Source organism: Paroedura picta, chromosome 17, assembly GCF_049243985.1.
Source record: "Paroedura picta isolate Pp20150507F chromosome 17, Ppicta_v3.0, whole genome shotgun sequence".
NCBI classification, from domain to species: domain Eukaryota; kingdom Metazoa; phylum Chordata; class Lepidosauria; order Squamata; family Gekkonidae; genus Paroedura; species Paroedura picta.
Genome location: NC_135385.1, coordinates 10604115 through 10630571, shown reverse-complemented (window position 1 = coordinate 10630571; position 26457 = coordinate 10604115). Strand labels below are relative to the sequence as shown.

The 26457-nt window shown below is 51.7% G+C and overlaps 2 protein-coding genes across 9 annotated transcripts in view; both read right to left on the bottom strand.

Moving 5' to 3' along the window:
* Positions 1–16110, bottom strand: part of SUN1 (Sad1 and UNC84 domain containing 1) — a 33545-nt gene extending 17435 nt beyond the window's left edge. For 5 of the 8 annotated variants that reach the window (XM_077316919.1, XM_077316921.1, XM_077316925.1 and 2 more), the window contains exons 1-6: positions 11479–16110; positions 7483–7579; positions 5097–5264; positions 3678–3871; positions 1870–1896; positions 1583–1795 (exon numbers count right to left, since the gene is read on the bottom strand). In XM_077316919.1, coding sequence (XP_077173034.1) covers positions 1583–1795; positions 1870–1896; positions 3678–3871; positions 5097–5264; positions 7483–7559 — 679 coding nt within the window. In that variant the 5' untranslated portion in view covers positions 7560–7579; positions 11479–16110. The remainder of the gene's footprint in view (positions 1–1582; positions 1796–1869; positions 1897–3677; positions 3872–5096; positions 5265–7482; positions 7580–11478) is intronic. The other 3 variants (XM_077316920.1, XM_077316927.1, XM_077316924.1) reach the window with 1 other exon arrangement.
* Positions 16111–18485: 2375 nt separating this feature from the next.
* The window catches only part of DNAAF5 (dynein axonemal assembly factor 5), a 30928-nt gene continuing 22956 nt past the window's right edge, over positions 18486–26457 (bottom strand). The window contains 4 exon segments of the mRNA XM_077316918.1: positions 18486–19324; positions 20127–20315; positions 20764–20920; positions 24476–24626. Of these exon segments, the coding sequence (XP_077173033.1) occupies positions 19179–19324; positions 20127–20315; positions 20764–20920; positions 24476–24626 (643 nt within the window). The 3' untranslated portion in view covers positions 18486–19178.

Here is a 26457-nt window from a genome sequence, read left to right as displayed (position 1 = left end):
GTCCTTATCGCTGGCTATGAAAGAGCCCCGTTACGTAGTCCGCACGAGGAATTGCTCCACTGTCAAGCATCCCGTTAGGGGGGAACCGGAGTCTGTCTCCCTGCCTCTGCTGGATTCCCAAATTGTTTTGTTCCTGACCCCATTTAGAGCTTCAGCAAACCAGTGGGCAGTGCAGCGGCTTGGAAGAGGGCCCAGGAAGGCCAAAAAGTGTTCAGTTGTCAAATGACTCTCACGGTGTCTGCCGTCGACCACAAGAAACCTCGGTGAATTGGACTGGAACTGGGCAAGGTGGCAGAAGTGCTGGATATCACGTTGGACGAGACCTGCTCTGGAATCGCCCAGTTGCATTATGTTGTTGTTGTTGTTAGTTGCGTAGTCGTGTTTGACCCATTGCGACCCCCTGGACAATGATCCTCCAGGCCTTCCTGTCCTCTCCCATTCCCCGGAGTCCATTTAAGTTTGCACCTACTGCTTCAGTGACTCCATCCAGCCACCTCATTCTCTGTCGTCCCCTTCTTCTTTTGCCCTCAATCGCTCCCAGCATTAGGCTCTTCTCCAGGGAGTCCTTCCTTCTCATGAGGTGGCCAAAGTATTGGAGTTTCATCTTCAGGATCTGGCCTTCTAAGGAGCAGTCAGGGCTGATCTCCTCTAGGACTGACCGGTTTGTTCGCCTTGCAGTCCAAGGGACTCGCAAGAGTCTTCTCCAGCACCAGAGTTCAAAAGCCTCAATTCTTTGACGCTCGGCCTTCCTTAGGGTCCAACTTTCACATTATGTACTTAAGTTACAAAGAGAAAAAAACTTCTCCTAGTAGCTCTCTTTGGTGCGACTCTGAGGCAATCCTTGTTTCAGAGGCCTGTGGATGTAGCAAGCTGGTGCTGCAAACATTCTCGGAACAGATTAAGGGTCGGCCCCAGGCGATCAGTGACAGAAGTGGTCCGAAGCACCTAGATCTGGAAGAAGCAACTAATCTTCATGCTTCCCTTTAAGGTCCAGAGCCGGGCTTCCAAACCAGGGGTCCATGGACCCCCGGAGTCCTCAAGTGGTGTGGTATTGGGGGTGGGGTCCAGGCAGGCTTCTCAGCTTCTCCTCTTCTTTCCAGCCTCTGCGAGGCAGAGCAGGGGGGGGGAGCAAAAGGAAGGCTCAGGACGTGGGTGGTGATGTCACTTCTGGGGGCGTGGCCAGCTGACATCACTTCCAGGGCTCTCTGAAGTCTGAAAAATCATTTCAGGGGCTCCAAAAGGCTGGAAAAGGCTGGTTAAAAAAAGGTTGAAATTGCCGCTTCTGCAGAGGGTATTCCGTCTCCGCCAGTGCGCACAAACCCCTTCAGCGCAGGAGACGGTCACGGATCAAAATGCCGTAGGGACACGGGGAAGTCTCGGCTCTCCAGCCTTGTGGACTACGCTCCTGGACCAAAACAACCCCACACGTTCAGGTCAGCATCTCTCACAGCCTTCAAACATGCAGCCTTCAAACATTCAGCCTTCAAACATCCAGCCGTCAAACATCTTTTCCGAAACAATGGCGACTCTGCAGACCATTCCTCCTTCTCAGACTTCCCCCCCAGAACAGTCCTCTACTTACCGTACTTGTGTTTTTGGCTCCGGTCCCTGGAGTAAATTCTGGTGGGCGGCATGTGGGCGGCCGAGAAAGCGGTGAGGACTTCCTTCCGCTCAGAGAGGATGCCGCAGTCATCCCCGGTGTAGCCGTTGCTCAGTGCCGATTGGCTCTGGGCAGCTGCCGCGTCCCCATTGGCCCGTATTACCGTGGTCTGTCCTCCTGTCGGGTTGCAAGGGTCTGAAACGTTACCCTCCCGCTCAAGGAACCGAGGGGGGCTACAAGACACACAGAACACACTGGGTCCAAGTTACCTTTCAGATCCCCGTCGTCGTCGAGACCTAAAAGGAAAGGGATGCGCGATGTGACTTCGTAAGAGACACAAAGGGCGGAAGGCTGAGTGACCAGAAAGGGCGGAAGCACAAGCGGAAAGCACAGTCGGAAGCTGTTGACTGCACACGGGCAGCTCCGAATCTGTGGAGAAGTTGCTTTTTTGGGGGGCCACCAACTTCTACCTGGTTGGGCATTGCTTGCCTCTGACAGTCTGACGGCTCCTGTGCATTTGGCTTTGAGAGCCAATGAAGCCCAAACGCTCCCGAGGGCCTCCAATGACTGAACTGGGATTACTTAAGAGAAGAGTCGCTGGAAAAGACGACCACGCTGGGGAAAGTTGAAGGAAAAGGGGAAGACTCAGCAGGAGACGGCCACGGCCCTCTGCTTACAAGATCTGAGCAAGGCAGCGAATGGCCGGACTGTTTGGAGAAGTTTGGTGCACAGGGCCGCCCTGGGGCGGAAGCGACGTGAACTGGAAATGTCAAGCAAGACAAAACCCCTTTCCTACCTAGCTTCTGAGGGGAGGCTAGAGGGAGTGGGCGAGCCCTGAATTCCCATTGCTCAGTTAGAGGTGACCCCTTGAACTGCTCAACGAAAACCTAGGATGACTGCCTTCCCCCTGAGGGGAAGAGAGTCCCATGAGCCAGCTAAGGAAGCCGCAAAACCACTAAAAACTATGCCTGCGGCAGGGGCCGGTCCCGTGTTTCTTTCTCCCAGAATAAGTGGAAGATGGCGAGAGCTGAACCAGAAAGGGTCGCTTAGCGAGGACAAGACATTTCCCCCCTTCCCCCCCCACCCTTTGGGGTCCAGAACGCTACAGATGCTCCCCCTCCCCAAAAGCTCTTTCCAGAGAGCAAATTCCAGCCACGCCCCACCCTCCCACCTGCCCCTGTGAGAGGAGATATTAGCAACTTTAGAACCATCTTCTTTGCCTGTTTGCTCCCCCTTCTCTAATGTCTCGGGCATCTGACCGTGTTTTTTTAAAGCCTTTATTTCCCTAGTATTTCATATCTTCCTGTGTCTCACGCGCCCACGAACTGGATTGGGATATACAATCTCTCTAATCTCTCTCGCTCTCTCTCTTTTTTGGATAATACCCGTCCAATTGGCAGCAAAAGACAAAGCGGGCAGGACAACAAAGTCTTCTTGAGCTTTGCAGGGGGACTGGTGACACATCTCATGTATTATGAGCGCCTCTAATAGTTTGACCTCTTGTGGTGCAGAGTGGTAAGGCAGCCGTCTGAGAGCTCTGCCCATGAGGCTGGGAGTTCAATCCTAGCAGTCGGCTCAAGGTTGACTCAGCCTTCCATCCCTCTGAGGTCGGTAAAATGAGTCCCCAGCTTGCTGGGGGGTAAACGGTAATGACTGGGGAAGGCCCTGGCAAACCACCCCGTATTGAGTCTGCCATGAAAACGCTGGAGGGCGTCACCCCAAGGGCCAGACATGACCCGGTGCTTGCACAGGGGATACCTTTACCTTTATCTTTAATAGTTTGGCAGAGCCCCTGAAGGCGGGGCGGTGTCTGGGACCTCCCTCCCTCCTGCCCTGGCGATTGGCAACCAGTGCATGAGCCAGATCCGGCTGCATCGTGAACTAGAGAGGCTATTGAACTGAGAAACTGCAGGGCCCCCAAGCAGCTCTTTCGATCCCGGCCGGACCCCCCCAGGGGCACGAGGGCACCTCTGGGGCTCTGCCAAATCAGGCATGGCACCGCCTCCCACTAAAACCCGGATTTGTGCAGCTGCGGAACTATCCCAAACGGTCAGGGGAGGAAAAGCATGTTCGTTACCCCAGAGGTGCTTGACAGCAGTCTGCTCCTGAATCGAAGTCTTGTCCAAGACAACGGTCAGGTAGGAGGTGTCACTGGTGCGGCCGCTGAAGCTGCTTTGGCTGGACACCGAAGAGCTGGATGCACTGCTCCTTCTTGGGCTCCGCCTCAAGGGCTCCGATGGCTGGACCACGTTTTTCCGTTGTCTAGTAGTTCTTTCGAAAGGAAACCAAAGGGGAAAGGCAGGGAGTGAGTGTGATTTGTTCGCTGACGTCCGGGGGCACCTTGAAGGCCAGCAAGGATTTATTCAGGGCGTGAGCTTTCGAGGGCAAGCACCCTTCCTCAGACTCGAAAGCTCCCGCCTGGAATAAATCTCGGTTGGTCTCAAAGCTGCTACTGGACGCTGGTTTGATTGTGCTCCTCCAGGCCAACTCGGATACTCATTTGAAATTCGGCGGAGGGCGTGGAGGCAGCGGGGGCCGGCTCAGAGTTAGCGACAGTGACAGAAAGAGAGCAGGTTTTCCGTCCACGGGCCGGGAACCTTTGCTGCGGTTTAAGCGTCATCAATGCGTGGCGCATGCATGGAGAAGTAATGGGCTGCCCCCAGGAAGGTGCCCACAGAAGAAAAGGGAACATGGCCAGCTGGCAGCTGACCAGTTTGTTATTGTACAAAGTCCCTGCTCTGAAGTCCCTGCTCTCATGCCAGGAGTGAGCATGGGTGGGGATGGAGACATGCGTCCTGCACATCACTCGCCCTCAGGATCCCCCCCGGTGGGGAATATGACCCCTTCCCCCCCTCCCACCCACACAAAGCATCTCTCGCCGCTTCCGAGCCTCTCCAAATCCTGTGCCCGAAGTGAACGACTGACGTGTAACATTATGCCCTCCGGAAGGCGTACTACGGCTGTTTTCTACACCGCTGTTGGGAGAGGACCCAAAACAACGGAAGGGCTCACTGCACTTTAATTTTCAAGGGAAGGGTGGTCCGCGGATGCTAACCCTCCAGGTTTAAACGGCCCAATTGATTTGGAGTTACTTGAAAACAGCCCATGAAAATCAGGACAAGAGCCCTCCAAAGGGCAGTTATTTTGGGCTTCACCGGCTTCGTGGGGAGAGTTAAGCCTGTCTAAACATTTCCCCAAGGGCAACAGCAAGTATTTCTCGGCTGGGGTGAACTGCCCTTGACTGGTAGAGGAGCCCTCTCTCTGTCTCTCTCTGTCTCTGTCTCTCTGTCTCTCTCTCTCTGTCTCTCTCTGTCTCTCTCTCTGTCTCTCTGTCTCTGGCCTGAAAATACTTTTCCTACAGTTTTCAAATCATGACCGATGACCTCTTTCCATGCGACATGAAAAACACACAGAGCATCTTAAGATGGGCTTGGCACGGCTTGGGACCGGGTCAGCGGGGGATGTCCATGAAGGGGCTCTCCGAAGGCGCACATACCTGGGCAACTGTGGTTCCGGCATCTTCCTGGCAAAAGAGCCACCCTCCGGTGAGTCGTACGCGGCAGCAGATATGCGCAAGCTACGGCGAGACATCTTTGGAGAGTCAAAAACCGGATCGAGATTGTAGTTCGTCTCAAAATCCAGAGCAGCTGAGGAGTAGCTAGAACTGGAACAGAAAGGGAAGGGAATTTTGTGTGGCGGGGAAGGAACGCAGCTGGTCGCCTTTCGGCTGTAACCTTTCCCGGCTTCACACCCTTGGACCCGCACACGTGTCCTTTCTCTCTGCAGGGACACTTCCCTCCCACAAGCCCCCTTCTCCCAGGTCACTCAGCGGCTGCCGGGAAAGCCCCGAGGCACCGAAATGAGCTCCAGAAAGCTTGAGGCAAGCATCGCCTCCGAGGGGAGAAACTCGAAGTTTGTGACATGGGCTGCTGCAAAGATCCGTTTTAATCATTTGCGCTTCTGCGCAAGAGCAGATTAGTCTGCAGGATGTGCAAAAATATTACATTTTACAGCTGTGGGACTTTGCGTTTCAAGATTTAATGGCTCGTAGTCCTCCTTGGGAGCTTTCTCGAAAGGCCGCAAATAAACACTTCAAAGCTTAGAGCTTCTGGAAATGTAGTTTACGAGCCCCAAGCTTCCCTTACATGCTAGCTTTCTACATGGGTGCAACTATTCAGACCTTTGACCCTTCACCAAGAGTCTGAAAAGCTCTAGCAAACAGACTCATGGTCCCTCCCATTAGACCACTCCCACACCCAGAGCAGGCTGAATTCCAGCAAGCCTCCAGTCAGCTGGGCGAAGCAACCAGGGCACCCTCTACTGCAGGCATGGCCAAGACCGTGGCTCTCCAGATGTCCATAAACTACAATTCCCATAAGCCCCTGCCAGCAAGTGCTCATGGGGACTGGACATCCGAGAGTCACCACCTGGCCACCCCTGCTCTACTGGAATGACTCCTTCACCAGCCAAGCCAAGACTACTTGCCTTTTGAGACACGGACATCAATAATTTATTTGGATACTGCCTTCCCTTCTGTACAGCTGACAGTTGCCATCGTTCAGCTGTTTATCGCCTCCCATACGCCAGTAAAACCGACAAGCAGCCTATTCAAATCAAGTGCCAGGCACTAAGGACAGCTGAGGCCGGGCATTTAACATCGGCTTGGCACAACCTAACATCCCAGGGCTGCACACCCAGAGAGGGGAATGGCACCGCCAGAACGAGGCCTTGCAGCTCCAGCCCTCCTCGGTGCCTTACAAAGAGATCTTGGTTCAGCATTAAAGTTTGGTCTCGCACTTCAGAGGCCAAAGACATCCAGAACTTGACAAGCCTGCCCATTTTCTACCAGCCTGCCCACCTGCCCACCTTTTCCCTAAGCCACGTCCAGCACACCAAGAGCCTAAAACAACCAGGCCTCTTCCAATTTGGTAAAGCTTCCCTGCCGGGCTTGCCTGAGGGCCATGCTGCCTCGTGACATGTGTGCAAGGCCTGGGCAAGCCCGTCCATTCCTGATGGCTTCATGAAAAGCAGGAGGGGCCGTTTCCTCGAGGGCAGGCCGACTGGCGACTCAGGGCCCTGGGGAAGACTGTCAGGGAACTGGCGCTCCACCCATTCCAGCCTTCACAGTGCCACAATCATATGACGCCGTGAAAATCACTCGGGGCCTGACATCTGCAGCTTCCGAACCAGATCCCCTCCCTCTTCAACCCAGCCCCAGCCGTCCTGAGAAGCTGCGGATGCTTTTCAAGCGTTTAAGCCATAAGATCACGCTAAGGAGGCACGAGAGGAGAGGGCACCACCCTCCAGGTACCCCCAATCCATCTACAGGGCCCACTCATCGATTTCTGTGCATGCACACTGTTTGGAAGCGTGGACTTTCCGCTCTATGACATGCCCCGGGCAAGAGGGAGGGGATGGTTCCCATTTGCAGGTCTCTCGCCCCCAGGAACTGCCTGCAGAGACCGACAAAACATTGCGAGAACAACTCCGCCCTCACAAAAGTCATCAAGAAGGCCAAATTAATATGCAAACAGGTATGCAATTGTACAAAAACGACCAAGCGTTCCTCACAATGCCGCTGAGCGTGGAAGATTAGCAAAATTACATATGCGCCCCCACCCTAGAGAGCCCCAGCACATTCCTATCTGGGCGTGGCCCCGAAATGCCTTATTTACAGCGAAGGATGATTAATGAGTCACAGCCTTAATCACCTGCCTTCCTGGCTTAGCACCTGCCGGCTTTAAGCAGATGCAGGAAGCAACGGACCAAAAACATTAAGCCGGCCCAAAGTCCTCTGCTTGGCTTCCCAACTCACCAAGAAAGCTACCGCAAAGGCACAAACAAGCGCAGGCAAGCTCTCGGCCAGGTACAAACAGGCTCACCTGAGCGAGTAAGTATAGCCAGTGTTGTCAGGCACATACTGGGGAGGAGCGTACGTGTGGAGGTGTGAAAAATCCATGTTCACCGTCTCAAACCATACTGCAAGAAGGGGAAAAGAAGGCACGGTGACAATCCGGGAAATGCTCCACAGCTCTTTGCTTGTTTTGGCCTGGCTGGGGGTCCGCTGCAGCAGCAGCTTGGGTGGGACGGTATCTGCTGGCGTTAGATACACCTTATCAAGAGTCTCACAAACCCAAAAGTTTCCTCTGGCAGAGGACTTTCGGGCAGCCTTCCGGCATCCGGCGTCTGCTATTCACCTAGTTCCCTGGAACGTTATTAAGAAGGCCAAGCCCTGCCGTATTTTACAAGCCATTTGGCATGTTTTGCTGTTAGACGGCGCTGCGCCGAAAAACTATAAAAAGTGCGCCATCCCCGCAAGCAAATCTCTCCAGCCGTTCGCCCGAGCGGAATGCGGAGCTTTTAAATGCTTGTGCGTGTCAAGAAGACTGCCACAAACTCTGAGAAATTCGGACACCTCAAAAGCAATGTTGTTTTTTTGTTAGGACAAGTTGTGTGTTTGTTTTTTTTTTGAGCGACTCTTTGTGTGAGAGGAAGGGAGGGCGCTTGGCTCGGGATGTGTTTTCGAAGCAACAGTTCCCCTTCCCTGGGGTTGGTGCCGCCCCATCGCCTGCAAGAGATCCTTCGGTCCACACCCCAGAAGACAATCCCAAAAGCACCGTGACTCATCCGTGATTGCAAAGTGTTTTACACGTCGTTTCAGAAAGGGAGAACCTCGCAGGGGAAAGGGTGCAACCCCTGTGCAAAGGAAACCAGAAAGGCCCAATGGCGGGAACAAGGAACATCCACCCGGCCAGCCTTCTCACAGGGTGCTAATTGGGAAATGCAGCTTCCTCGATGTGACCTGGGTAAACAGGAGGCAGTTCCGTAAGCTAAGGGCACTCTGAGTACATAAAGAGCGTGTAAATCTCCCTCGAGTGCAAAGCCCCGGTCCCGGAGCGAATTACTTAGGCAATTGCCTGCAGAAAAACAGAGAGGATGCTGACGTACGGGAACGCCCCAAAACACCTGGGCTCATGGGCAGAGAGAATGGGCGGGGCAGAGAGCTCACTTCAAAGCATCATTCCTGTGGACGAAAGGCAGGCCCTTTTGAACTGGACTTGCACAACCCTTCCACAAATAATGTGCTTAGAAAAATCCAACTCTAGCTTTTCTCAGTCCTGCAGGGAACTCTTAAAATCAGAGTCCGGTAGCACCTTTAAGAGCAACAAAGATTTATTCAAGGCGTGAGCTTTCGAGTGCAAGCCCTCCTCCTCAGACCAAGAGGCTCCTCCACAGTCATAGAATCATAAAATCAGAGTTGGAAGGGCCCTCCTGGGTCATCTAGTCCAACCCCCTGCACTGTGCAGGACACTCCCAACCCTCTCGCTCCTCCACTGTCACCTGCCACCCCCTTGAGCCTTCACAGAATCAGCCTCTCCGTCAGACGGCTCTCCAGCCTCTGTTTAAAAACTTCCAAAGTCAAAAGATGGACCACCCAAAGGGTCACCAATTTGGCAGTCAGGAAGGATTAATTCGGAGTCCAGTCAGCGGACCGACTTCCACAGGTCTGCAAAAACACCGCAGAGTGCATTCATAGAGTGCTATCAATGTGCACAATCCTTTGCAGGGTACAACTGAAGGAGAAGCCAGGATCGGCCTGCAGTTTCTTCCCCCAGACGAAGAGACGCTCGTGACCCACCCGTCAACGTTGTCTCGACAGCTCTAATTCTGATCTGGCTGCCCCACAGCTGTCGTCACCCCTCGGATCCCCCGCACATGAAACACTAGCCTGCCAGGGAAAGCTTCTTTAATAGGCACACACACAAGCTGCGACTGGGCACATCGCTCTTTTGCCCAAGCCGGAGAGGAGCAGTTTTCGCCTCCCAGTTGTGCACCGGGCAAGTTTCCAAGAACGGAAATCTAAATATATATATTTGTTGCCTCTGAAGACAATTCTGGCCCCGCCGCAGTCAAGCAATGAACAACAGGCCCGAAAACTCCCCCCGGGAGCTAATTTTGCCGGTGCCTGTTGTGAAAAGGGCAAATTCTTGGGGACGCATGATCAAGGAAGCGTGGAAAACTCAGAGGTCCTGAAGGCAATTCGAAGCTGCCGTTTCCTGGGGCTGCCGAGGGTCAAACCCCAAAAAGCCAAAGAGAGGGCTAAGTTAAAAGGAGAAATCACACCTGCTACGCATAGAGTTAAACTGAGGGGAAAGTTGAAGGATCTCTGTGACCGGAAATACTTAAATAGAATCCAACCTAATACCTCCAGTACAAGATTTTATGGACATGCGGCCTTGGCCAGGCAGGCCTTCGATAAGCCCCGTGGCTTCTCTCTTCCCACAAGCTCTCCAAATGGGGGCCGATGGATTCAAGCAATTCACTTGGTTTCCAAATTCCCGAAGTGCTCGTGGGCTCAAGAAAGTTGGGAGGCATCTTTAGCAGCGGCCCAACTAGTCTTGCAGTTGGAAATCTAGGGCGGAAGCGCTGGGTTTTTTAATGCCCCGCTTTGGACTTTCAGAAGGAGTCTCAAAGTTGCTTATCCTTCCATTCAAGTGAGAGTAAAAAAGCTGGGTGTGTTTTTTTAAAGAGAAAAATCCCAGGATAAACACTTCCTTTCCGTATTGCTCATGCCTGCATGGGGATCACCAGCCGTCCCGTGGGTGGAAAACTGTCCCAAACTCGTGTGCCAAGGTCAAGTTCTGTTTTTCCTTCCTCTTATTTCCTGGGAGGGGGTGTTGAGGTGGAAGCGGTCAGAACAACATTATCCCCTCACCCCCCTATCAAGGCCCAAGTGGCAAAGCTCCAACTTGTCACGTTCCCATCTCCGGCCACAGTTGACATGAATTCAGAACCATGGACATCCTTTTCGTTTGTGTCCCTCTGTTCACGGGTTGCCGTAAAGAATGGGAAATCACTCATCTGCTCCAGCGGCCAAGAATACGCTCCAAAGGATAAAGTCCAAATTTACTTTCACTTTTGATTAAAGGGAAAGAAAAGGGGCATGTGGGGAGGGGGGAACTTCTGGACTGTGGCAGAAAATCAGGATTCTTTTCAGAGCGGCACAGCTGAAACGCCCTGTGTAGGAATGCTGCGACACGGAAGGGAGGACAGAGTTTTAAAAAACCAGCCTCCAAATTAGGATTACAATTATCTCTAATCCAGCCCTGAGAAAACCACACTGCCAAGTGGCTTTTTAAAGGCCTACTTGTCCAAATGACTTTTCAGGGTAATTTCTGCCCTCACACCCCTCCTTGAACAAAATCCAAGTGACAGAGCGGCCAATGTGTGCTAACTTTAAAAAAACTTCACGGCCGCTTCGAGAGCTGTCTTGTTAGCCAGGCTAATTTTTTAAACAGCCGCTGAGTAGTTTGTGCCTGCACAAATGTGCAACTGGGGTCAGTTTTAAGGGGTATCTAACGTCAGCAGTGTCCGACACGTCCCCCTTGGAACAGGCCGATAAGCAAAGAGCTTGGAGAAAACAACGCAAACACAAAATGTAGGACAAAAGTCACACTGATAATAACCTTCTGCAACAGCAAGATACAAAACACAATAATCGTGCTTTTTGACATATAAATAGCATCAGGAACACACTTTAATTATAAAACTAGGCTACGGGGGCGTGAGGGGGCTGTCAAAGCATTTAAACATTCCTAATTCAACCTGCATTTAACACGGCACGAAAAGCTAGGGACAACGTGGTTAATCGCGTCCCTGGAGTTGAGCATTACGAGGCAGGCTCCAGATCAGAAAGACCTGTTTCACTCTACAGGCTTGTAATTCCAAGCAAGCCTGCTGTGTGCACAATTTGGATCAGCCCCCTCCGTTTGCAAAAAGCACTCTCCGAACGAAGATTCTCTAAAGGGAAGGGAAGGGAGGAGGAAAGCAAGAAACAAGGCAGGTCACAAAACCGGCTCAGGTAAAAAGCATCCGACCTTATGCACCGCGGATCAGCAAACGGCAGCAGAGGGTCCGCCTTCAAAGATGGATCTCTTCCAAAGCCCCCATTGCTGGCCGTGCACAGGAGAGCGGCAGGCCCCCCTGCTCCGTTTCAGCACCACGCTCCTAAGGACTGGCAGGGATCGCCGGCTGAGGATTCAGGAGAAGTTTGAGAGTTGACAGCGCATTCCCCCTGCTCCCACACTGCGGAATCCCAAAATGGCTTCCCGGCCTCAACAAAGCCAGAAGGATCAGGCGAATGTAATCCAGCCTCTTAAAGCTCCCATTGTCACTCAGAGGCAGAGTTTGAATTTATTGGACACGGCTCCTTCCGCCAGCCCACAACTCTTAACCCCTTCCCTCCCCACAGGCACAGCATGCTGAGACCTTCCTCCACACACACACACACACACACACACACACACCACTCCTTCTTCCCAAGGTTTTATTTATAGCCACAGGTTTCCATGGCACTGGGACTCTCAACTTATTAATTAGCTTTTCCGGCAAGGACGAGCTACATTTGGCGCTGCGGCACGGCAAGCTGCAAGCCTCGCCTTCCGAAAAAGTAAAGGAGCGGAAAAATTTGTGGGGCTTCCCTTCTGCTTTCCATCATGCACACCTGCCCTCTTCCCACCTCCCAGACCCTTGACCTGCAGCTCTGCCCGAGCACCGTGGCCTTCGTTTTTTAAAACTAAGGCAAGCAAGGCAGGCCGCCCTCCGAACGCAGAATAATGACAGCTCGGAAGAACCCGGCCCGTGCAAATGTACTGTGGGGCCTTTTAACACCAGCAAAACTTAAGACTCCCGGATTTAATATCAAACCCGTTCGCTCGGCAAGTGGGAACTGGCCTTTGATAGGTGACTCAGGTGCCCCTCCTTGTTCACTTTCTTGGAGCGCCAGGCACCTGGGAAGCCCAGTTCCTCCACCCCACCTGGTCCCAGGTTTTATCTTATGGGCACCACAGGCCAGTAGGGCTCGGGCCAGCCGTTCCTCCTTAGGTGCAGCAGGATCCGTGCCGTTTTTGACAGCTGCTTGGGAGGCTGCCTGCCCGGCAATGCAACCGACAGTCTCCACCAAGCCTCTGTTGTGGGCTGTCTGGTAAATACATACTGAGCCGGGACCAGGGCAAAACAGACCTCCGAGTCACACGTGAGCACCTCTACCTGCCCGGGAGCGGCCGTAACGGGAAGGCTGGGGAAACAATTCGATCTGCAAGGATGAGTCAATGCGGTCCCTTGCGCCAGCGAACATGCAATCCCGAAATGGGCATCATGCGCGGCCTCTGGAATCGGAGCGCTAGCACAATAGCCCCCCATTCTAGAAGGCTGTTACTATGTTACTGTCATTGTTGCAGAGTTCCCTGCATCATTCCTGTTTCACGTCAACCGGTGGTATCTAATAAATACAATTATAAATATTGTTCAGCTTCTGGAGCGGGTTCTTAGGCAGCTCTTTGAGTCTAAATGTTGACTTTGCTCTCCTTTGAGCATTAATTGAGGTTCAGAGGCGAGTCTGAGAGAGGAGCATAATAAATTGGCCAATCTTGTCTCGCTGGGACAGTAATGCAACATTGCTGCCCTCTAGCTCCACAGCTGCATGGTCAAAACCTTCTCAGGTGAGCTCTCTTTGTTCCTGAAGGCACCTCACAGCCTTCTCAGCTCTGCACTTCCCACTTCTTTATAGGCATCAATAATTTATTTGGCCCAAACTGCAACATGGCTCACAGCTCTGTGCTGGAGCACAGATTCCAGAGGCCACGCAAGATGCCCATTTCGGAGCTGCATGTCCACTGGCGCAAGGGACACCGAATACACCGCATTGACTCATCCTTAACAGGTTTCTCCACACTGTTGCAAACCGCCTTACGATGCCAACCACAGAACTCTGCATCGGAGACGTCCCCATAGGCTCCTCGTACAGCCTGTAAACCCCTTCTTCTTGACTTAAAAGAAGAAATCACCTGCATCACCAGGTTAACATTGGGCCACGGTGCCGGTTTTTTTTACCAGAAGGGGCTCTTTATTCGAGAAGCACTCCTGCCCAGTTGAAGGGCATGGGTCTCTGTTGACCAGCTGCCAGTTGGAAACCCCAGGCCCCTGTGGCGCAAGAAGGCAGAAGCCGAGTGGGCACAGAGAGCTGTTTGTCGCTCCTTTGTGGCCGGGGCATTCCTCAGCCAAGGAGGCAGCCGGCACCAGCAGCTGCCTCTGTTCCAACTACAGCTTCATTAAACCCTGATGATGAGCTTGGATTATCCTTCTGGGGCTGCCTGTGACACATTCCTGGGCAAGGAGATAGATGCCTCTGTAAATAATGCTTTCTGAAGCGCCTATTCACGAGGGAAAAGGGAGCACATCCAGCCAGGAGGCTACGGGGTGCTTTTCTGATGTTTTTACTGGCCGTTGGTACGCTCTATTCACACTCCCTGAATGGCGGGACACAATCCACGCTAGACACACTGCTCAGCTTCCGGTTACGATCTCACACAGCAATTTGGAAGGGGGCGTGCTTCGGCCGAGAAGCGGGCAGGTAAGAAAACAGATTCAGGTGGGGAGCAAGCCAAGCAACAGCAGGAAGTTGGAGTCCAGGGGCTCCTCAAAGGACGGCAAACTTTCATTTGGGGTTTCAGCTTTTGTGTGCATGCATGTTTCATCTGCCAGGCAGTTCCTCTCGGCCCTAAGCCTCTGCGCTTCTTTTGCATTTATGCCCCACTTTACTCCCTAATTGAGACCCAAAAGCAGCACCTTCCCTATCTCCAGTCTATCCCCCAACAACAGCCTTATAAGGTGGGCTCATCTGCAGGTCTGGGACAAGTCCACAGTCACCCAGCAGGCTTCCAGAGCAGAGCAGGGGTTTGAACCCTGGTCCAACATACTAATCACTAGTTGGACCAGCCCTCAGTAGGGAATCTCTCTCTCAGTCTAATCTGTCTTTGTGGGGCTGTAGCGACAATAAAAAGGGGGAAGCTAGGCTGGAGCAAAGCTACGCATTTATTAATTGACCATATTTCTGCAGCCACTCTTCCTCCAAGCTTGAGGGAGCATGCCCAGCCTTACAAGTAAAGCTTACAATTCTCCTCCCCCTCTTGTGTTATGTTCCTAGCAACCCTGCAAGGTAGACACAGCTAAAAGAGAGCAACGCGGCTCAAAGGGAGCCAGTAGGTGGCATGTTTCTCTCTCTGCCATTTGATTCACACAACAATCCTGCAAGGTAAGCAGGAGGCTGAGAGCGGCCGAGGCTCAAAGGTTCTTTCCCCACTGTTTTATGCTCCCAGCAAACCTACAAGGCTGGAAAGAGCGAGGGACAAAGGCAGCATATGCTTTCTCCCCCTCCATTTGATGATCATGACAAGACGAGGTGCGCATGCACATGAAAGCTTTTACCCAGAATTTAAATCTTTCAGTCTTAAAGGTGCCACTGGACTCAATCTCTGTTCTGTTATTGCTTCAAACAAGTGATCTTGATGACAAATCCCTTTTTGAATATCCCTCTTTTTGAATACCCAGTTAAGTGTATACAGCTATAGCTTTGGATTGTATTATATTTTATAGTTAAGAAGATTCAGGCAGGGAGCCGTGTTGTCTGCAGCAGTCAAACAAAGTTTGAGTCCAACAGCCCCTTTAAGGCCAAAAACAATCTAATTTGAACATGGGCACTGGTCCCTGAGTTTGCAACAAACCCAGACGCCCACTTTGCTGTCACATATACCCAAACAACACAACCAAACAACACAACCCAACACCATCATCAAAGGCTTCTTCCCATGCTCCCCTTCCAACTGGAAAAGGAAACTGCTGAGTGGCAAGCTATTGCAAGGCTCAACTCAACGGAAAAACCCAGGACTCAACAGGAAGATTGGTTTCTCATCACGCCACATCCAGCTCTTACATCCGCATTCCTCACAACCCCCTCTTCATTTTACTGTGCATAATAGGTCTGTCCTGTAATTTAGAAAGGAATATTAGGATGCAATTCTCTGGTTAGGCACAGAACCAGACAGGAGAACCTAACTCGACATGGTTTCTCGCTCGAGCGGAGACAGACGGGGCTTGCAACAGCTCCCCTGCAATCGCTCCGCTCGACAACCGGGAATGCATCAGCCCCCAAGTCACCAATCTCCCTGTTTTTATCCCCTCCTCTATATTTCCCAAACCAAAGGACCGACACTCTCATAAACCCAGCAAAGACTCTGGACCGGGCTCAACCCCATCATCACACGGCCCATTTCTTGCTGGCGATTCTCACGGCGCCGTCGACTCCTTTTTACCGCTCCTTCACCGTCCCGCTGGCCATCTCCATCTCAGGAGGAGTGCCCCTGCACAGGGAAGCTCACGCCTCCTCGCAGGAAGCCCAGGCAGCCTGGAGGTTGCCCCTGGAGCCCAAATTTCTTCCTCCCAGGCTGAACTTCACGCCCAGGCTTTCCTTTTACCGCTGCTTCACCGTCCCGCTGGCCATCTCCCCCTCAGGAGGAGTGCCCCTGCACAGGGAAGCTCACACCTGGCAGGAGGTTGCCCCTGGAGCCCAAATTTCTCCCTCCCAGGCTTGCCAAGGCTGCTTGCATGCCTGCTTGGGGCTACCCGCCTGGAGCCCCCAGGGAAGGGCGAGCTGCAAGGCGCCAAACCCCCCAAAACAGGGCGAGAGAGAGAGAGAGGGGGGCGGGCTGCCCTTTGGCTCCTCCCCCTCCAGCCTGGGCGGGAAGCGAAGGAGGAGCGAGAGGCGGGCTGGCGGGGGCCTCACCTGGCGCAGGCGCACACCAATCCCTGCTCGCTCTCTCTCGCTCGTTCTCTCCCCGGCGAGTCCTGCGACGCCACCTCCAAGCAGCTCCGTCGGCAGAACGACGGTTGGGCGGCGCGCGGCGGTTAACGGCGGCGGCGAGGAGGGGGGCGTGGCCGGGCCGCGCGGGCGGCCACGCCCCCTCGTCGCGAGGCGAGGTGTGTGAGGGGGGGGGGAAAGAGGCACCTTTTTTTTTGCTGCAAGGTGGCCCTTCGCGCACCTTTCCCGCCCGCTTTGGAATAAAGATCGCTGCTAATAATAATAATAATAATAATAATATTCCCTGCTAATAATATTATTATTATTAGCAGCCACCTTCATTCCAAAGTGGGATGAGAGGGAAAGTTGCAAAACCAGCAGGAAAAGTTGCAAAACCACACACACACACACACACACATAATAATAATAATTATTATTGTGTGTGTGTGTGGTTTTGCAACTGTTCCTGCTGGTTTTGCAACTTCCCCCCCCCACTGTATAATAAGGATGATTAAGAATAAACGTGTGTTGCACCTTTTTCTGCTGTGCCTTTTTGTTTTGGTTTTGTTTTTTGCTTGTTTTAGCCCACCGTCCCTCCCGCGTTTTATTCATTTATTTATTGTTTCGATTTATACACAGCCGCATTTCCCAGTCATTAAAAAAAAACCCAATTTACAATGAAACAAGCAAGTGGTCAAGACACAAATCATCTCTCCCGCCCCACCTTGTTCAGTGCCACTTTTCACGGCCCTGCTTTCCAGAGGGAGTACCTGTTAGGATTTTAGTTTTAATAATAATACTGCTGCAAAGAAATGGGCAGTATAGAAATCTAAATAAATAAATAAATGATGTGAGGGGGGTGTTGTGTTTCCTTGCACCCTTCTCTGCTGTTGGGGCAGAGTCTTTTTTTTGCTTGTTTTAGCCCACCTCCCCTTCCATTTTATTATAACAACCACAATACTAGTGTGTTTGTGTGTGTGTTTTCTTGTACCTTTGCCTGCTGCTGTGACGGGTTTTCGAAACTGTAGCCCACCTTCCCCACCCCTTTTTAAAATAATATAGTCGTAATACTACGTTTTTTTATTTCCATCTTGCCCTTCCCTGGCCAGCTCAGGGCAGGTAAGAACCACCTTCAAAATCATACAGATTTTAAAGACGGCATTAAGAATGATCCAGCGGCCTCCGTGATAATTTGCGGTTGGGAAGGTCTCGTGCTGCTCGGTGGATTCTCCAGCAGGGATGCTTCTTCCTGGCTCAGCCCTAGGTCTTCGCTGCCCCCCAAATCTCCAGGGGGTTTCCCAACTCGGCCTTTTTATCCTCACAGTGAGGGAATAGGAGGAGGGGGCGTGGGGAGGAACAGGGGGGCATGGCAGCAATGCACCCTCCCCATGCCACCCTGAATGCAATCGCTCAGACGGAATGGTGCTGTTGGGGCATCCTCAGCATTAGAAGCGATCAAAGGAAGTCCTTCTCACCCCAAAGAGTCATTAACGGGTGGAATTCCCTGCTGCAGGAAGCGGTGGCGTCTGCAAGGACAACCGGCTTCAAGAGGGGCCTGGAGAACCCTATGGGGCAGGGTCTATCAGTGCCTCTTAGCTCCAAGGTATTGATGCAGCTGTGTCAGCGGAATAGCATGGGTGCACGCCACTTTGATAGGCAGAGGGTCTTTGAGGGCTCCTAAGCCGGCCAGCTCACAGTGGTGAGCAATAAAAATCATGCAGTAAATTGAAAACATAACAAACAGTAATAACCATCAAATCCCATCCCATCCCGCCCCTCCCAATCCGGAATTGCTTCCAGGGAGAGGTGTTACCTGGAGGATTTTAGAGAAGGGGCTCAAGATCTTACAAGATGGTGGAAGAGCTCCATCTTGCAGACCCTGCAGAACCATGTTTGTTCTGTCAGGGCCCTTAGCTCTTTCAGGAGCTCATTCCACCAGGTAGGGGCCAAGACTGAAAAGGACAGGCAAGCTTTCCACAGGCCAGGGCCCACCAACATATTAGAATTCGCAGAGCGAAGAGCTCTGCGTGGGGTATAGGGACAACCCCTCAGGTCCAGACCGCAAATGGCCTTGAAGGTCAAAACCAGAACCTTGAACTGGATCGAGGTAAGCAAGATGAGGCTGCATTCCGTGGAAAGCATTCATTTCCAGCACAGATTCCCCATGTTGGATCTGCATCTGGCAACGTTGGAGACCGCTGGCTTGCACAATCTACGCACACCCACAACATGCACAAACACACACGCGACTCTCAAAAAATCTCTATATTGATAAAACCAAAGGTCCAACATTTTAAAAATACTCTGCCGCCATTCAATGTGGCGATGTAAAATTAGAACGTGTTGAGCTACCAAGAAAAAAGAACGGTCCGTTTCGGAAGGCACTGAGGTACACAAAACAAGATCCGGCAACTATCAACTGCATCGTATCCTAGAATATCATGTCCAATATAAAGAGAGAAGCACTGCTAACAATTTTTCCTCGGCCGCCATCCCTTTGGATGAAGGCTTCTCAAACTATGTTGCCTGTGAAGAGCCCAGTCAACCCAGCCCAGTCAGGATATTAGGTCTTTATATCAGAAAATTGATAGCTTGCCCGGGAGTCTACCAAGTTGACAAAATATTCTCTTGCTCGGTGTGCCTTTTGAGTTATCGCTGCTGTGAGGTGCCGGAAATCCGGCTGTGTTGTGATTTGTAAGGACCACAGCTGGGCAGCAGCCTGCCATGTTCTCTTGGGTACCTAAGTTTTACGGCATAAATATTATTAACTCGGAATCTGCAGCAATAAATATTGTGGGGCAAACCCAACAGGGAGAATTCTTGCTTGGAACTTTTGTTCTTGCAAACACTTGCTGGTTCTTACTTGAAAAATAACTGCTAACTTATTAACGGTCCATCTGTAGAAGGATCAACGGTTCTGTGGCCATTGTAGAAAGGCAATATTTAGGATTTGGAGTATCTCCAGCCAGTAGATTCAATGTGTAAGAGCAACTGGTCTAGGTAAATTGGTGAACGGTGTTTGTGCAGGACGGCTTTGATTTGCTCGGCCAGCAGGTCTGGATAGAGAATTCCTCCTTCTTTCAAAACATCTGCAAACAAGGAGAAAGTTTTGAAATGACTGGAATCGGTTGATGCTTTGCTTTCAGCTGATTTCCCAGTGGAAAGGTCCACGGAAACATTTGGAGCAGTATGAACGAGCAAACGCTCGTTATAGTAACAACATTTCAGTAATCATTTGTTCCACTTAATAGTTCTGGTAAGGCCTTGGAGGAAGAGCTGGTCTCATGGCTTAAGTGCCACTCAGCCCTTAATACCCACTCAAGGCGGCTGTCCCACCCCTGAGTGTCTCCTTCCCCAATCAGCTTGCCTGTCTGTCCAGCAGCCTGCCAGCCAATTGCCTTCCGTCCCCCACAACTGAGCACCCCCTCCTCCTCCTCCCACTTCCCTCTGAGGCTTGGAGGCTGCAGATCCCTGCTGTGTGAGAGCTGCCCCTGCTAGTGAGTTCCCTGCCTGGGGGCCTCCAGCCTGCAGACTTTCCAGATACTTGGGGAGGGGGGGGGGAGAAGCCATCCACAGAGTTCTTCCACCCCACCCCCCAATCTAGCACCCATTGTATTCCTGAATGCAACGCCCTTGGCCCTTATTAACAGTATAAAAGGGGTAACAGTAATAGGGTCATGCTGAGTGTCAAGGTTGCCCAGCAGGGGAGCCGGCTGTAGGGCGGTCCCCATCACTGGCCTCATCTGAAAGCCTAGCAGAAGAGCTCTGTTTGGCAGGCCCTATGGCACATCCTGTCTTTTCTGACTCTCGTTGAGGTATCTTGTGAGGAGCCAGAGACCAGCCAATCGATCCGGTTCGTGGAAACAAATTCCGGAAGCCCCCGGGGCGTACCCAAGACGGCCAGCTGGATGTTTTGGTTGGGGTCGTCCAACTCGACCAGCAGCCCCTGGTAGATGAACTCGATGTTGGCTTTCAGCAAGGCTTTCTTGTCCTCGTCGACGCACCGGAACCAGCTCACCAGGGCTTTCGCGGCTTCTAGGCGCACGTCGTGAGACGCGTCGTCCAAATGCTTCAGCAGCTCTGAAAACACACAACGTGATCAACGCCAGCCGCCTGTGAATGTGACCATTCGATGCCTTCCTCGCCCTCTCCGAGGCACTCAAAAATATTTCCGTGCAGTGGGAAAACGTGGCAGACCTCTCTGTTTTTCTTTGCCCTAACCCGGATAAGCCCAGGCTAGTCACCCCTCTGCAGATCTCGGATGTGTCCTAGAATTAACAGTTAACTTGGACTTGCCCCGCAGGCAGGGGCTCATGGTAATTGTAGTCCATGGACATCTAGAGAGCCACAGTCTGGCCGCTCCGAGCTACACAGTGCTGAGAAACAGTTATTTTAAAACCTGCAAATATTTACAGCATCCTGTGCCACCAACGGCCAGTGTGTAGCCTCCACTGGCAGAGGTGTAAGCAAGAAAATAATCGAAAGAGTCCTGAAGACCATAAGGTAGGCCCGAGACATGTTGCCGTACCTGGATAAATGGTGGTAAGCTTCTCAGACGGAAACTGCTTCCCGTTGGTCTCCAGGAAAACCGTGATTATTTGGCAGGAGAGCGAGCGGGTCATTTTGGAATCCTCGTCCAGCGTGGCCAGGATCGCGGGCAACAGCAGACGCTCCACGTTCAGGGTCTGGAAGCAAGAACAGGAATGGCCACCTTAGGAGAAGCCCCCCCCCCCCCCCCCGACACGCTCTCAGCTGAACGAGAAGGCAGCGGGACGCAGCCAGGCCCAGTCCTGGGGCAGGTCCGAAATGAGGCTCGACACTGGGAGGGAGTCGACGGATCAGGAGAGGGGTGTGAGTTCCGGGGCTCTTTCTCGCTGCAGATTTCCCCTTTAGATGCAGTTTGGGATGGAAAATTGGAGGGGGCTGGTGGTTGAGATTCATGTTGGGGAAAGAGGGGGTGGGTTAAGGTGGAAGGAGGGGGGCGTTGGCTCCAGGGGAGAGGAGAAGCTGCAGAGAATCATAGACTCCTAGAGTTGGAAGGGGCCATACAGGCCATCTAGTCCAACCCCCTGCTCAACGCAGGATCACCCCAAAGCAGCCTAAAGCATCCAAGAGGCACAAGAAGAGGCACACAGGCTGCAAAACTAACAACCTTTTCGCGGGTGTAAGTCCCAATGAACGCTATAAGTATTACTTCTGTGTTGACCTCCAGGCCAGAGCTCTTTGGCGTGACTGCTGTGCTGTAAGGAAATGATTCGGAAAGGGGCTTTGATAAAGTGAGAAAGGTGACTGAGGAAAGTTTTACATGGATAATAAATAATAAAGATTGTGGACCACGGAACTGCACCAAATGTCTGTTGCCGTATGATCCTCCTGTGTAATTCCTGCATCCTTTTAATGTGCTACGTTAATGCCTCTGCGTTACATCAGCTCCCATTTCAGCTTTCTGCCATCCGAACGCCGTGGCTCTCTTTTAGTGCAGGGGTGGCCCAGGGGCTCTTGGGAATTGTAGTCCATGGACCTCTGGAGAGCCACAGTTTGGCCATGCCTAGTTGAGTGGATGTCCCAGCCTCATCACTGTATCTGGCTCGCTCTGTGCAACTCGCCTTGAATTTCAGTGATAAATGGAAATAACTAATGTAAAGAGAGAAAATGTGTATGTTGATTCACTGGCCAGGAATCAGAGGATGGCTCTTGACAAACGCCTGCGTTTCTTCAAATGCCCCCCACCCCAGCTGGGTTTTGGAAATAAAAAAAGTTTAGAAAGCGGTTGGGAAGCAGGGGAACATCTGCTTTTTCTTTAATCATCCCTGTGAAAAGGCACAAACATGCACGGCCTTACAGCTGCCATCACCATGTCCTTTTAACTAATTTTACTGCAAATTTTAATTTTTTTATATCGTCTAAAAGTTTTATCTTCAAGGGGGTGGCAGGTTACAATGGAAGAGCGACAGAGTTGTGAGTGTCCTGCATGGTGTGGGGGGTTGGACTAGATGACCCAGGAGGTCCCTTCCAACTCTGTTATTCTAAGATTCTAAATTATGTCTAAACCCCCGGAAGAAGTTCCTGACAGTTAGAGCGGTTCCTCAGTGGAACAGGCTTCCTCGGGAGGTGGTGGGTTCTCCATCTTTGGAAATCTTTAAACAGAAGCTGGAGAGCCATCTGGCAGAGAGGCTGATTCTGGGAAGGCTCAAGGGGGTGGCAGGTGACAGTGGATGAGCGAGAGGGTTGTGAGTGTCCTGCATTGTGCAGGGGGTTGGACTAGATGACCCAGGAGGTCCCTTCCAACTCTATGATTCTATGATCTGCATTCTGATCTGTGACCATGTAAATAAACTTGACGCTCGTTGGAGCACATGGATCTCCTTCCGATAACTGGCGGTTTCTGGGTCATGGTTTTGGTGCAGGGAGGAGGTAAACGTTTCTGAATTCAGCGCCTGACATGAAAGTTGCCCTGCAAAGAGTGCTTTGCTTCAGTATTCCAGAAGATGGTGCTCGTGTTCAAATATAAGCCCTTTGCCTAGACAAACAATCTCCAACCTTAAAGTGGGTAGACCTGTTGGACTGAAGCAGCACAACCAAATTTGAATAACTCTTTTGAATAAGGTGCCATTGGACTAGAATTTTGTCAGTCTCCCATCTTTTCAGGCCTGAAACCCAGCTTTAACCCTTTGTTGTCACCACTGTCTTCCTCCCCTCTTCCGTCCTCCGATTTTCTCCTGTTTTCTTTCCTGTTCTCCCCTTCTCCCCCTGCAGCTACTGCCTTGAGTCTCCAGTCAGAAATGACCCACTGGTGTTTCCTCTGCTACAAACGTGCCGTTTCTCTTGGCCTAAAATGCCCACTCCTTTCTGGATACCCAACAGCACCTTTCTGCTCTCGTGAAAACACAGAAAGAGCCTTGGCTATGCAGATTGTCCCCAAGCCTAAGCAGAAACGAGGTGTCCAAATCAAAGACGCATCAACAGTGTAGGCATCCGAAACATAAAAAGAGATTCCAGATGTTCCGTATCCGATTTTCACAGCACCAAATATGAAACCCTGGTTGAGAAATCCTGCAGTGGATAGGAAGGGCATTTGGACTGGGTTTGTGTATCTGCCGAACTTGACTTCTTCACATCCAAGAACCACCCAGTCCAAAAGCCCTTCCTTATCTCCAGAAGGATTTCTCAGCCAGGGTTTCATGAAACCCTGGGGTCTCTTGGACAGGTGGGAATGAATTGATGTAAAGGTAAAGGTATCCCCTGTGCAAGCACCGGGTCATGTCTGACCCTTGGGGTGACGCCCTCCAGCGTTTTCATGGCAGACTCAATACGGGGTGGTTTGCCAGTGCCCTCCCCAGTCATTACCGTTTACCCCCCAGCAAGCTGGGGACTCATTTTACTGACCTCGGAAGGATGGAAGGCTGAGTCAACCTTGAGCCGGCTGCTGGGATTGAACTCCCAGCCTCACGAGCAGAGCTTTCAGACTGCATGTCTGCTGCCTTACCACTCTGCGCCACAAGAGGCTTTTTAATTGATTTATATATATAATAAATGTAAAAATATTAAACATTTATTGGTGACCATATACGATCATATCAGCCCTCCCACCAAATGGCCAGTGATGGGCCTGGAGGGGAGGGAAGGGGAGGGGCCTGGGTCCACAGCGATGCTTCCCAACCGTATTCTGTATGATGGCGCCATTTCTGGGGTTTCACGAAGCTGGATTCAGATTTCGGGGGTTTCTCAACGGTAAAAAAGCCGATTAAGTCTGATCTATTGTCAATTTATAAGTTCCCCGTCTCCCTAGGCCTATATTTTTGCCTGAGCTGATACTTAAAAGCAAAGCAAAGACCTCCCTCTTTCATAGAATCATAGAATAATAGAGTTGGAAGGGACCTCGTGTCATCTAGTCCAACCCCCCCCACACAATGCAGGACACTCACAACCCTCTTGCTCATCCACTGTGACCTGCCACCCCCTTGAACCTTCACAGAATCAGCTTCTGTGTCAGATGGCTCTCCAGCCTCTATTTAACAATTTCCAAAGATGGAGAACCCACCACCTCCCGAGGAAGCCTGTTCCACTGAGGAACCACTCTGACTGTCAGGAACTTCTTCCGGACATTGAGATGGAATTTCTTTTGAATTAATTTCATCCCACTGGTTCTGGTCGGGGTAAGAGAGAACAACTCTCTATGGCTGGGGTTTTAAGTCCAGATGAAGGGGAAGGGGGGGCGGGCAGGAGGGGGGCAGACGCACCTCTTCCGGAGAGAGCAGCTCACTGTAAATCAGAGCCCAGAGGCAGGAGACGGCCGTGGTGCGGATGGCAGCTGCTGTTCTTCCCCCTTGCCACTGAAGGTTCGGAGCCAGGATGTCTTTTATCATGATCTCGAGGTAGTTACAGAAATGCCTGGAGCAAAAAAGAAAGAAAAAATGAAAGCTTTGTGAGATTGTGATGGAATGACTGGAGAAGGGGGGGGGGGGAGAGATGAAAAGGCACATTCCACACACCCCCCCTCCGCAGACATGAAAACACAGAGAGCCAGAACAGGAAGAAAAGAGCATGAAAAAGGAGGAAGGGAGGTTAAGCTAACATGATGACAGTGTATGTTAACAATATTTCATTACTTAAAACTTCTCGAGGGTGGCGGGGGGTGGGGGAAGAGGGGAAAAGATACACAGCCTTAGTATAAACAGTATCTCAGAAGAGAGGCAGAAAATCTTTGCCGTTCCTGGCCCTGCCAATAAGATGCCTCGTCATCCAGGCAGGCCCTTCATACCGGCGTAAGCAGAGGAACCCGCTCTGCGCCGACATGAAAAAGCCCCGGCTGGAAGAACGTACAATGAGAATGCAGGCGGGTTACACAGATAAGACGGCAACGCAACCCAAGCACTGGATGCTCAGCCCTTTACACGGTCATTTCAAGGGCCAGCTCAGCTCTCTACATGGTCATTTCAAGGGCCAGCTCCGCTCAGCTCTCTACACATTCTTTTCAAGGGCCAGCTCAGCTCTCTACATGTTCTTTTCAAGGGCCAGCTCAGCTCTCTACACATTCAAGGGCCAGCTCAGCTCAGCTCTCTACACATTCATTTCAAGGGCCAGCTCAGCTCTCTACACGTTCATTTCAAGGGCCAGCTCAGCTCAGCTCTCTACACGTTCTTTTGAAGGGCCAGCTCAGCTCTCTACATGTTCTTTTCAAGGCCAGTTCAGCTCTCTACATGTTCTTTTCAAGGGCCAGCTCAGCTCTCTACACATTCAAGGGCCAGCTCAGCTCAGCTCTCTACACATTCATTTCAAGGGCCAGCTCAGCTCTCTACACGTTCATTTCAAGGGCCAGCTCAGCTCAGCTCTCTACACGTTCTTTTGAAGGGCCAGCTCAGCTCTCTACATGTTCTTTTCAAGGCCAGTTCAGCTCTCTACATGTTCTTTTCAAGGGCCAGCTCAGCTCTCTACACATTCATTTCAAGAGCCAGCTTTTCTTTGTGTTGGGCGCCACGGTCCGCGTGGAGGCTTTTCCACACTCCAGCATGTGTTTATGACTAAACGTGGATAAAGACAAGTTTGCAATGCCCTCAGTTAAGTACAGCAACCAAGGATCTGCCAAAATACCGAAGGCTAAGCCCTCCTTCAGGGAAGGCCCTCCTCCAATGGAAAAAAGAAATTACAATCTGTAAGCTGCCTTGAACCACAAAGGAAGGCAGGATAGCGATGTTCCCACAAATGAAATAAGCAGAGCTCCAAAACCACATGCGGGGCTCCCACACCCCCAAGGTCTTGCCCCTGGACCTCAACATTGATTTCTCAATCCCCCCGCACTGCTTTTCGCCCCTCCGACAGGACGTGTTTACAAATGGCTGGCTTTCAAAATAAGCAGTTCTTCGCTCTGCGGGTTTGGTTGTTCCCAGCCCGTGGGAGGCATGCCTGTAAGACACGCTCCTGCAAACCTGCATGTTGTGTCCCTTTTCTTCCTTGTAGGGCAGGGGGTGGCCGGACTGTGGCTCTCCAGATCTCCCCGGACTACAGTTCCCATGAGCCCCTGCCAGCCCGTGCTGGCAGGGGCTCATGAGGATTGTAGTCCATGGACACCTGAATAGTCAGTTTGGCCACCCCTGCAATAGGGCGTGCAAGAAACTGTCACACACGATGCACACGTGCTAAATCATCCGAGTAAACCTTTGGAAATGCAACCACTTCCCGTCTTAATAAAATTATTACAATAAGCTCTGGAGCGGCACCGTCT